This window comes from Siphateles boraxobius, unplaced genomic scaffold (genome assembly GCF_051911475.1).
Source record: "Siphateles boraxobius isolate OS27281-9 unplaced genomic scaffold, OSU_SipBor_1 8, whole genome shotgun sequence".
NCBI classification, from domain to species: domain Eukaryota; kingdom Metazoa; phylum Chordata; class Actinopteri; order Cypriniformes; family Leuciscidae; genus Siphateles; species Siphateles boraxobius.
In genome coordinates, this window is record NW_027509208.1 from 13236203 (window position 1) to 13249660 (window position 13458).

General features: G+C 36.1%; 1 protein-coding gene across 4 annotated transcripts in view; it reads left to right on the forward strand.

Annotated features, from left to right (window-relative positions):
* The window catches only part of kcnh5a (potassium voltage-gated channel, subfamily H (eag-related), member 5a), a 174419-nt gene that overhangs the window by 72328 nt on the left and 88633 nt on the right, over window positions 1-13458 (forward strand). For 3 of the 4 annotated variants that reach the window (XM_077220838.1, XM_077220836.1, XM_077220839.1), the window contains 2 exons: window positions 1685-1777; window positions 5986-6415. In XM_077220838.1, coding sequence (XP_077076953.1) covers window positions 1685-1777; window positions 5986-6415 — 523 coding nt within the window. The remainder of the gene's footprint in view (window positions 1-1684; window positions 1778-5985; window positions 6416-13458) is intronic. The other variant, XM_077220837.1, reaches the window with a different exon arrangement.

The window sequence follows — 13458 nt, forward strand, 5'->3', positions numbered from 1 at the left end:
TGATTGATCAAACTCAAAAGCATGAGGTAATTTAGGGAGGGAATAAAATAAATGTTGAGTAAAACATCATATGCCAATGTGTTTATATTGTGCATACTGAATAAATTTACCAGCAGAGTGTTTTCATGAAAGCTGATGGTCTCAGACACAGCTGCTGTTGAAATGTCATACCCAGTTTTTTCATTTGACCCCCAATGAATTCTGTTTTGTCTCCCAAACCTGAAACAAACCACAATCTCAACAGGACACTTGTTGAGCTGGCAGACGTTATTGCTATGCCCACTGAGCCCTGAAAACCAAATAGGGTTTTGAGGATGGCAGTGCAATTTTATCAACACTAAAATTAATAATTAGTATTTCAATAACTAATAATCGAATAAAAATATATTTTACATTTTTATTATAATAATCCTTATTTACATATTAATCAAACAATTTAATGTCTTACCCCATTGGCAAACATTTTGTTTTGTTTTGTTTTAAGCAGAAAAGTACAGTTTGCTAAACCTGGGAAAACAAATTACCAATGGGAAAAGAAAAATATATGCATAAAAGTAATGAAAAGATAAATATATTATTTAAGAATCTTTTTTTATAAGATTTGAAATTACAAAAATGCTGACTGAAAAATTATTTGCTGTTTATTAAATGCTCTTAAATGCCTTTGAAACCTTAGCAAACAGAAACCTTGTGATGTCCCTAACAATAAAAAAAAAAAAAAATCTGCCCATAATATAATAAAATAAAATGCTTAAAAAATCTGCTTATAATAAAATGCTGCAAAGTGTGTTATAAATATTTGAAGGCACAGGCAGTTGACAAGAGTGCGACTGTCTGTCATGGGGATTGATGTGCAGCTGTCGGATGTTTTGCTATGAGCTGGAGCCTGTTCTGTCTTTGTGTCCTCTGTGGACCATATGTCCCTTTCTATGGCTATTCTGGTCTCTTGACCTGTGTTGTAAAATACTTGCTCTTCTGCAAATATTATAGGGATATATCATAAATGAAAATTCTGCCATATACTCACCCACATCTTGTTCCAAACTTTCTTTCTTTTGTGGAAAATAAAAGGAAATTAAGTAGCTCTCCAATGTTTTGTTATATGCCTCCAGACACAAGAACAAATATGTATATAAGTATAAGTATAATCACACTCCTTTCTTATATATATATACAGTTCTTATGTCTGGAGGCATATAACAAAACATGATATATACACATTTTGGGGCTTGACAGTCACTGTATACTTGGTCACTGTATAGTTTTTATAGTTTTTGTTGTATGGAATAGAGCAATATGCACATTCTGATATATAACTTTTTATTTGTTTCACAAAATAAATTCATATTAAAACAATATGAAGGTGAGTGAGTGATGACAGAATTCTCAAGTGAGCTATTCCTTTAATCATTTCACACTATCCATTGTTCAGAAGGTGTATACATCAATTGTTGTTATATGAGACTTGTTATACAACACTTGGTTTTTTTTAGCATCTTGATTTGCTTACAGCTGCTGTTCTGTACATACTAATTACTTTGACACGTTCAGTGTGCTGCTGTCCAGATCTAATATCTGTAAATGGGTCTCTTGAATCCTGAAGTCCATCTCTGAGCTTATTATATGCATGCGCTAGTGCAGTTTGGCGTGATGCGAAACGTCTGCCTCTGTCTTTCTGACTTAGGATCCCATTGTAGACTCTTCTGCGGTGGGCCACTTGCCAGCTACAGCCCACTCTTCACGCAACGCCACACGTGCGGAGGACTCGGTGTTGCCTGTAAGTTCGCACTCCTTTCTTGTGTTGTTTATGGCCCTTCTGCACCATTTTCTAATTTCTACTGCAGTTCAGTAACCTCTCCCCTACTCAATGTTGAGCAGAGAGGCACTAATGGCTCTCTAATTTATGCTAATGTTGCTCTGAATGCTGCACCCCTTAGTGTGTTTGTTTATCTAAAGTGATTTTAGATGTAAGTCAATTCAAATTAGATGGTGCAAGCTTCATTCTCCATGCCCTGACATACACAACCACACACAACATGTTTCACCAATAGGCATTAATGTTTCTCTTCCATTATCCTATGTTACATCTATGGGGTCGTCACATCTACCTGAACATTTATGAGCACACATAGCCTTCTAATGTTCACACCCTTTCAGCTATTCATCTGTTTGGCCTTAAAGACAAAGACAAAAAAAAACATTATGGTTTAGCACAGTTGCAATTTAGATATAGGCCCTCAAAATGATAAATTACTTGGAAAAGTATCCATTAGGAGCTGCTCTGCCTGGGGAGTTGACTGTGTTGGCAAAATTAGCATCAGTTTTTTTGATAGCGTAATAAAAACCTTAGGTTTTCATGCAATATTGCAGAATGAACACATAAAGCATGTTTGAAAATTAGCCTTTTGATTATGTGACGGCTGGAACAAAAAAGCAGAAATCCTCAGTGGAGGAAATGCTAATTAAACCTGTGAGGTACATATCACGGTCACTATTTATAAACAGTTCTGGGCTGACAGTCCAAAGCTGTTGAGGATGTAACAATTAGGTATACTTACTTCTCACCCCCTCGTTTTCACTCTGCCAGCTTAAAAAGTGAATTCCATCAAGTGTCTGCAGAGAACATGTTGTTCCATTTTTTTCTTCCAGACAACCTACCAGTTGTCCTCTGGAAGATAGAATACATTTGACTGAAACATTTAGGATCAATTACAAAGTTCTCTACGTACTTCTGCTCTCTCATGTTTATTGAATATTTAATTAATATTTATTAAGGCTTATTAATAAAGTTATTGAATATTTAATTGTTTGGATATCTCAAAATGGATATCCATTTTTCATTTTCTACATTATAAAGTTGTGAACCCTAAATTCAGTTGTAGCATTTAAGTCTGCTTTAGTTTTTAATTGTTTTATTTTTTAAATTCATGCAATATAGTACAGATTTTTAATGTTGGAGATTTATTGGTTATTGGCCATAATATAAATTTCTAGTTAAACCATTAATTCTAGAGTGCGCAGGCTGATAGGTAATTTACATGCAGTCAGTAAGCAATCACATCATCACATAGCATACGCTGATTGGACTCGGCTAATCCTGCAGCCAGTGCTTGTTCAACATATCAGAGTTCCTCTAAAACCCTCCACCTCCCCCCAGCTCCAGATGCCTAGAGCTGCACGTTTATTTATGCAACAACAGCATATCTCACATGTTTGTTATCTCGTGTTTGTTTTAGCGCTCTCTGAGTGTCAAAGGTTTCTTTTTACAGCGTGTTTTTATAAGTTTGAGCATTGTAGACAATCACAATCATATCTGTCAAGTTTGTTCAACTTGAGCTGCGTGTGCGGGAATCCTTTCATTATATCCAACAAAGTGTAAACATGTAAATAAAGATGTAAATAAGACATTCATTGTATAATTAAGACAGCTTTTTTATTATAACGGGTGTTTTCACGAAAGTAAAAAATTCAGTGAGCTTGCGATTTAGAGATTGACAACCTTAGTGATTATAAAGGGATGACTATGCTCTTGCTTTCTGTTTATTACCCATTCACATTCTGAATACAAGTTTAGTTTTTGATGCCACTAAGTACGCTGCAAAGTTTCTGGATTGAAAACTGTATTTTAATGTGCGATTGAATTGGAAACTGCCATGATTGACATTGATAACCAATGGACAGGACAAAATGAGACAATTTAAAAAAAAACTTAATTCAAATGTTTTTACTCTGGTTACCAAAATTGGTATAGAGAACTACAAATATTTACTGGTATTGGTACTATGTCAACCTTAGCAAGTCAATACTAGCAGATCTAGTCCGCCAAGGCCAAGGCTAAATACATGAACATTTCCATATTCATTAACATGCTAAAACTATTTTGAGAGTTGTTATGATTTAAATAAGTATAATTATGGCTTAATGATATAATATAAACAATTATCAAAACTATCGTAGTGACTAGAATTGGAATATTGGTGTAACCCTAATTTTCAGCTTCACTGGAACAAGTCTTTCATTTTCACTGGGAGTGACTGCGACCACTGGTGATGCTAAGCAAATGAGCAGCAATGTGCTTGCGGCTACAACCAGTAAGAGAGCGCAAGCAGTTGTTTCATGTTATCTGATTCCTGATACACTTTAATATTGTATTTGTATAGAAACGTCTACTAGCTGTCACAGGCTGGTTGAAGCAGGTACAGAAGCAGGATCGCAATTGCAGCAGTGTTTATTAAACAAACTAGATAATAACTGACAGGATACAAAGAGAACACGAACAGAACAACCAGGCATGTAGTGACAACGACAGACTGAAACAATGGGCTTATATACACAGAACAGACAATGGAAACGAAAACAGCTGGGGCAAATGAACTGATGAAGACTGAATAAGAAAACAACAGGTGAAATGGATTAAATCAAAGAAACACAGGTACAAACTGGGTGACAAAGGCAAACAAAACAAAACGTAAACGTGACACTAGCAAGCAAACTCCAGTGATTAAACCTCTGTCACCGTGACCCTTGTAGCACTTTCAACCATTTAACCCCATATTTAGTCTAGATCTTCCCCCACATTCCTTGCAGAAAATGTCTGCATAATCTACGTAGGGTTAATGCTGTATTTGTGTACGTTAAGAAAACTCTAACAAATATATGTTAATCAGAGTGGGCTTTTTTTTTCTTTAAAGACCTATAATTTGCATTGGCCTGAAGTTGACAAGCAATGTTTAAGGTTTTGTTCAAAGGGATACAGTGCAAGTGTGGGCGTAGCTGAGTGAAAGCATCCTCTTTATTTTGCTTTCAGAGCCAAAAAGACTATATTTATTTCACCCTTTATTGACACAGACGAGACAACATACATCCAAACTATCAGCTGTTATCTTTCATAAGCTTAAAAGAATTTGCCTGATCAATAAAACAACTTTGTTCACTCATGAGATCTAAGATTCTCTTTGGAAGTGCCCTGTGGAGTTGTAGGATCAGTCAAGGAACCTAGCTATCCATTTTCTCCTGCTCCTCTGACATGAAAGGTGTCTGATCAAAGTGGCTATAGGCTGAAAGAGTAGGTCTCTGGAGCTATATGACACCCATCAGCATAGAATTATACATGTTCAAGTGAACATGGAAGATTTTACCTTGAAATCCACACCTGGCTTTTTAAAGTCATGATCTGTATTAAGCCTTTCAAGTGTACCTAATGAATTTAAGCCTATTTATATCATATGTGCCTACATACATACCTCTTACGTTTAGGTTTGTAAGCTTTTTCTAAAACCCAGATTGTTTTCTTTTCAGTCTGATATGTTTATGTTGCACACATAGAGGCATGTAATCTTCCAAACCTATGCAAAAAAGTGCTGCATATAAATCAAATGTAAAGAGTTCATTATGCTCTTTTTTTGTTTTTGTCTGGATCTATTAATTTATTTAAAAATACTTAAATGTATTTTGCTACATACAATGACTTGAATACAACTCTTCTAAAAAGAACATAATTCATTTCTAAATTAAAATTAATTTTAATAATTTTTAGAGGCATTAAGTCATTAAATAAGGCATTAAATATGGGCGATACAACTATCCTGATATCATAATGAAAAATAATTTATCAAAATAATATATTAATTTATATTATTAAATATTATATTTTTTTTGTTTGCCAAAGTCATTTGATGTGACCAGTGTGTTGTAGCATGCGGGGAAAACATAAAACATAAAAAGTAGGCTATAGAGAGAACCTGCAGACCCTGTAATTTCATGAAATAAATTCCATGTATACCCACCGAAATACATAATATTCATGAATTAATAGTTCATATTTTGTGAAAATATTTTTACCTTTTGAAAATGATGATTAAGGTGTGCACACTTGCATGTATTCATGGCAGATCTTCTTAGTCTTACTTGGGTGTTATTTTTTTCTTTTGTCTGTAGGTCAGCTAGTTTTAACATGTTCTTACCATCTCTCTTTTTCTTTGCCAGGGTCTCAGCAGCCTGTTCAGCTCATTGAAAGTGGTGCGTTTACTCCGCCTGGGTCGAGTGGCACGCAAACTGGACCACTATCTGGAATACGGTGCTGCTGTATTAGTTTTACTGGTGTGTGTCTTTGGGCTGGTGGCACATTGGCTGGCCTGCATCTGGTACAGCATTGGAGATTACGAGGTCATCGATGAGGCCACCAACAGTCTCAAGACGGACAGCTGGCTTTATCAGTTAGCTAACAGCATTGGCATGCCATACCGCTACAATGCCAGTGGTTCTGGCCAGTGGGAGGGTGGTCCCAATAAGCACACGCTCTACATATCATCTCTCTATTTCACCATGACAAGTCTCACCACCATTGGCTTTGGGAACATTGCACCAACTACAGACGGGGAGAAGATCTTCTCTGTGGCCATGATGATGGTGGGCTGTAAGTATCACTAAATGGTTTCCTTGCTTTCACACTTCATCAGAAAGTTGGTTTATGCACGGACATTAGGAATGCGCGACATCTTGTTATCGTACCGGTTATTGGTCAATATTAGAGATGTTTTGGGTAATCGTCAATATTATATATTTAATTGGACATGGTAATTTTTGAGTGCCTTTGCTATCTTCTAACACTCACTGAAATTGAATGTTTAAAAACTTTAAAGCTGCAGTCCGTAACATTTTTTGTGTTAAAATTTTTTATAATGAGCAATTACATCATGAATCCATTTTCCAAACGGTGTTTTTGTCTTATCCTGTATCACTACGGTACACCTATAATAAGTGTTTATATTCTGAGTATTTAAGTTTGGTCGGGTCGTACCACTGCGGAGCGCCAACGGACGCAAGCTTTAACAAATGAATATCTTTCATACTGTACATTGGGATATACTTAAAATACACCTAAATTAACCTATAGCATTTAAAATAACTGATTTGAGTTTTTAATGTTTTATTTTGTATTTATTTAGACACAATAGTGTAGAATTTGATATTGGCCAATTATGAAATATTGGCCAGAATTTTAATATCATCGCATCCTGTATGGTTTAAGCTAATCTTCTCAGTTGGGAAGACGCTTCAAATAGCATCACCGAAGTGCTTATTATATTCTCACCAATCAGCGCATGTCAGCAAACTTTAAGTGGAATTTAAAAGCATTGCGGACACATTGATAGGCATCATATAACATCATATAATTTGATATAAAAAAAAATTCTGCCCTTGCAGGATTTCTGTTTAGAAAAAAATAGCATCATGTAATATTTAACGCATTCTCATCCTTTGGCGTCATATGTGACGCCATATGACAAAACGGCGAAATACTACGCACATGGCACCCTTTATCGTCAATATAACACGCACTGTGATGGGTAGGTTTAGGTGTGGGGTAGGGTCTGCGTCACATATTCACGCTAAAGGATGCCAGTCAACTTTATGACGCCTTGGGTTCGCGTGTTATATTCACGCTAAAGGGTGCCATGTGCGTAGTATTTCGCCGTTTTGTCATATGGCGTCACATATGCCGCCAAAGGATGAGAACGGGCTCTAATATTTGACCTGCGATGCATCTTTGAAAACATTTCCTGAAACTTCTATCTCTAAGCTGCTACATTTGATCAAAAATGAATAAGCTTGTGCAGGCTTTAAACCTACTCAGACTGTAACGCCGCACTTTGCTCTTCGTCACCTAATCACTTGCTGTTATCTTCAGAGTTCTCCAAGGATCCTAAGTACTGTAGCAGTGCATGTCAGCTTTTGAGTTACAGAGAGCAGTTCCATCAGTAATCCTCTAGAGATCCACAGGGCTAACAGATAGCATGAGATACAGTAAACTAAGCTGTGACTAGTAGCTTTTGGCTGAGATGGCGAGTGGTAGGCAGCCAGGAGTGAGTCAGTGGGGAATAATGGCGCTGCTTAATACATAATATAGGAAGAGACATATTGTGCAACACATCTGACAAATTAAATGGCAGTTAGATTACAGTTCAAGGTAAAGTGTGTAATTTTTTTGATGCTAATATACTACTTTCTATACCAGTTTAAGATGCAGAGACAACTGAATCAGCCTTTTTCAAAACATCACTGCAAATTTATATATATTCTTAATGTGTCTTTTTGTCTAGTTTTCTAAAATACAAGATAAATAGAATTCAACAAAATAAATTGACATAAAAAAAAAACATCCATCCATTTATCCAAACCGCTTGTACGGTCGCTGGGATGCTGGAGCCTAGTATTTATTTATTGAATCATCCAAACTGCTTGACATATTTAGGATCACTGGGATGCTATAGTCACGGGTATGCAGGGAAGAGGAGAGGTATGTAATGATACTCTTATGTCCCAATTCGATACATATCACAAACTAAACTTACGATATAATATTATTATTGTGATACTCCAAAACATATAGTAAAAGGTGAACAAAAAATGTTCTGTTGCTTAAAATGCTAAATTTGGTATTTCATTGGGTGTGGAAATGAATTGGCTTGGACTTGGTGCTGGTAACCCACTGCACAGGACAATGGTGACACCAGAATAAAAATATGATTCTGAAGCTGAAAATACAGAATTATTTTAGACGAACATGTTTGCACTGTCACTGGCTAGATATATTTAAAATAATATAGGCCACTTTTTACTGGTAACATAAGACATTTGGCATTCAGGACCCACAAATATATTTACCCATTGCATTATTATACATTATATTCAACACTATTTGTAGTAGTTTAATGCAGTACTGACACTAAAACTTTTTCTTACAGAATTTTTCATTTTGGGTTTACTATACACAATATTGTCACTATCCACGATACATGATGCATTTTTGTATTGTGATATATTGTGACACGATATAGCCTATTGTTACACCCCTACAAAATATATTTGAGCAGTGATTGCTGTTTAGTTGAATAATATGACACTTGTGGCTCAGTATGTGGTGCGAGTTTCCATTTGCAACGAGTGTCTCTAGTAGCGTAGAAATTACATGCTTCAGCTTTAAAGTTAATTAGAAAGCTGACTAAAGGTAGTTTTATTTGGCAGACTCTAGCTTATAAAGCACAGCTGGCTTCAGATCAGGTTTAGCGGTAGTGGGCCGCAGTGCTAATCATTTCCTGATGTGTAGTAGTGCTGTGCTTGCTGTTGGTTTATTGCTTGGTTGTTCTGCACCGTCTGAGTTTCTGTCATACTTCTCTCTGCGAACACAAATGACAGCAGATGGGGAGAAAGTCTTGTGTTGTTTGTGGATTTATCTCACAGTGCTACATATGGTGCATTGAATGGTATTCTGTTGTACTACATTAGCCAAATCCTATACTAAATTAATGCAGCAGACATTTTGCATTAATGGACCATATGAATTCATAAAGACAAGCAGATTTACACAAACTTAGTTAATTGCCTGTTCGCAGAGTCATATTTGTGCTAATCATGGATGTGTGGAGGTACTTTTTCTGTTGTCTTGTAGAATAAATGTATGTATAAATGGGACATATTAGATCTGTGGAATTACCATTAGACTAATCACCATGGCGAAGCCAGCTGTGCTGATCTGGCCCTTTTTATTTAAGAGGAACATAGAGCTACAGTTTAGACTCTTGTTCTTCTCCTTTGTTACATAAATCTTCTTTGCGCTTCTTTTTTTTTTTAAAGCACCACTATGCAGGATTTCTGTTTTTGTCAAACTGCGACCCCTAGAGTCGCTGTAGAGTACTTGTATTTAACGCTACTGTCGTGAAAACCACTCAAGCAGAGCGTCTCTGCACTCACACCCTCTGCACTTTATAATAATAAAGTAGTCTACCGCGTTAGGCGGTACAGGAGCAGCACGCGCTATAGTGCTTTCACATATACTGCGTTTGCAGTGCGCTACTGCGCAGTTTCTGTGTGCCACAAAATCAAAAATGGGTAAGTAATTTTGATGTACAATTACATAGTTAAAATTATAACTATATAATTAACAAACTTAAATTACACTCTGTTTAACTTCTGTATATTAAATAATTTAACTATATAATAAGATTTAGGCTACTACAACTACATATTCAGATGTTAATTTATATATTTAGACTTTCTATAAATATTTCCTGTTCAGACCTTCATACATTAAATTTAATAATAATGAAATAAATTCGCATGACATGAAGGTGAAAGATAACGACCAACAAAATAGATAAAAAGGGCAACACAGTACAGTATTCAAGTTTAAATAGAACAACATACAGCAATAATATATTTGTATTCTCGTTTAAAAGCAATAATCATATAAATACATTTTCTATAGGCTATTCATTAGATAGCCAACTAAAGTAAGTTTAAATAGCCTACATAGGCCTATGTAAATATCACACTTAAAACAAACATTTTAAAACATACCATCGACACCAATAGCCGAGGAAATTGCTTCCAATTCCTTTTCCTTGGCATTTAAATCTTTGTACAACATATTCTTGTTCAGTATGTTACAACATATTCAACATAACTTTTGAAAACAAGTAAAACAAGTTTTTGAGTAGGCTACTTTTCAGTCCACCAGCCTATCACGTGATTGCCTGCTGTGATGCCAATGCCCCCCCCCCCCCATATATATATCATATATTTTTTGAGGGGAAAAAAATAATATATGATTGCATTTTGCAACTTTTGAGACTATAATCATACTTTTTTGTTTTTCTTGACCCTGTAATTTAGTAACTGTACACATTAACTGTAATTATGCGTATATGATGAAATTAATACAGTTTCTTGTCAATATGTCTATTTTAATGTGAACAATGCGCTGCCACTTTAATTCAGTGCGGTGCAGCACAGCAAAAATAGACTCGGTGCGGAAACGATCGCTGCACTGCTGTATACGCACCGCACCTGGAACGGGTCGCTGGCCGCACCCGCGTGCAGTCTGAAAGCTCTAACCTGTTAACATGGGTACGTAAAAAAAAATGCACCGCATACACACTGCAAACGGAGTATGTTTGAAACGGGCGTTAGCCATGACGATAGTTGTTCTTATAGCTAGCCGGATCCTGGATGGGGGCGTGTATGCATGTATGTGTGTATGTGTGCAGTGCCGTAAAGCAATTCGTTACATCGCGAGTGCTGATTTCACGCGATACTTCCTGGCGGTCTGCCGGCCCAAAGTTGCAAGTGCGGTTTTTCCGCTCACAGGCACCAGAGGGGGGCGAGACGGCCAGCATTCAACCCTAAAAGAGGCATAACCATTCCAATACTCCGAAGCTGTTTAGTTAAGCTAAAAAAACTGCATAGTGCCGCTTTAAATGAAAATCCGGGCTGCTAAGGTTCTATGTATCTTTCTGGGATTGAGAGAGAGCAATTAGGACTGCTAATTGCTGCCCTTAAAGGGACAGTTCATCCATCATTACTCATGTTGTTCCAAACCCATGACGTTTATTCTATGGAACACAAAATTTAAGTGATTATATTCACTGCATATGTTCACTTCCTGTGAGCTGTTATCTCTAGAATTGCTTTCAGTTATTAGAACTCTGAATTGTGAATAAATCAATCAGAAATTTTAATTCTGTTTCTGAATGATTATTTTAATATGATTTATTTACTGCTATAGTATTTATTCATATTTTAAATGAGCTTCAATGAGCTCCTGATCAAAACACAGGCGATGAACAAGCAGAAACAATAATAATATGTAAAATAACGCAATCAATCTCCAATAAAACATTCTGTGGGCCATGAAAATTTGAAGAAAATAAAAAATGCTGGCGGTGGCTGACAACTTAAAAAAAAGAAAACGGTGGTGGGGAAGGAGTTAAGCTGATTTCATTTCAGTTATTTCTAGATTTCTCTTACATTTTTTTCCATCTCATATTTATATTTTATTTTATTTCAGCATTAAAACAAAAATGATTTTTAATAGTTTAAGTTAACATACAACACTGCTAAAGAAGAATTTTGAATGAGAACAATCAGTTCTTTGAAAAGAACCAGCTCAAAGTAATGATTTATTCACTGATCCAGGTCTCAAGTCATTTTTGCTCACTATAAACTATTGTTGTATGTAAAAGTGTTCTATTTTTCAATCATTCTCCGTGTGTGTTCTACTGGAAAACAAAGTAACATCAACTGGCTTTGGCATCACATGAGGGCGAGAAAATAATAGAATTTTCATTTTTGCGTGAACTATTCCTTTAAGACCTGTCTGAACTGATTAATAAAACATACATACATTACATAACAAATTGCCCAGTCCACATCTCCCTCTCTTTATCTCATGCACTCAAGCATGTTACCCCACGGTGTAAGACACATGCATGACTGTAGTTAAGAAGAATCCAAGCTGCACAACATTTTAATACTGTCGGTATAAGAGTTATGGTGTGTGCTGAGCAAGGAAACTGATGCTCTGTGTATCAGGACTCCTTGGAGCCACACTGTCATGTGACCACTATCTTATAGGTCCTGAATCTACCAATACCTTTGGCAGTGAGCAGAGTGCTGCTGCAGCAGTACAGTTCAGTCAGCAGTAATGGTCTCACACAGGGGCTTTCCAAAGGTTTACAGCATGTGTTCCTGGTACACCAATAAGATAGTGGTTCCATCTCATAGAGCTCTACAGTACCCGTAATGACCCTCAATGGCTCATTTTGAGCTATCTTTTAGCATCAACTGTTGTAGGGAACTGTTACAGTCAGCACAGGGGAGACATTTGCCTTCAGTAAAGCAGACAATATCAGAGGAAACAGATCTATGTCTAATGGAATCACATCTCGTAAAGTGACAAAGTCAGCAAGTGTCTGTACACTCTCAGCATGTCAACAAACAACAGGAGCATCTGTTAACAACCCCACAGCAAATAGGAGCATGCATATGAGAAGATAGTTTATGTTACTTTGCATGTTGCCTTGTTCAGAAGCTTAAGTAGCTTGTGAAAAAGAAGTGCACCTAATTGTATTTTGCACTTGTAGTGTTCGTCAAATATTAAAAGTATATTTATACAAAAACTAATTCCATATAATATATTAATGACATTTCTTTGAAGTTTCTTAACACACTTCAAGTACACTTGAAACATTAAAAAGTGCACTTTGTAATACTGTCAAAATGAAAGTTTTACTTTAGAGTACATTTTAAATCAATAGGTTTTAATAATCTTTTGTCATGCTTTAGAGTACACTTATTTTTGATGTGTTGCTAACAGCCCTAAAGCAGATGTAAAGAATCTGATTATAATAACTGTGGTGTGTTATTCAATATTGAAGTTAATATATTTTAAATGTGATAAATTTCAACTTTGTCATTACAAATATTTTACAGGTTTTTTCGATTGCTAAACGACAGTGAGCACAACTGGAGCTACATGTGCAAAACTCTAACTACAGTCTGCACTACCAACAGTCACCTGAGCTCAACAGTTCACATCACCTGCAAAACTCATTCCAAGCAACACAACTCTTAACACATGGCTCAAAACAGGCTCAGTGAAGCCAAACACTATGCACA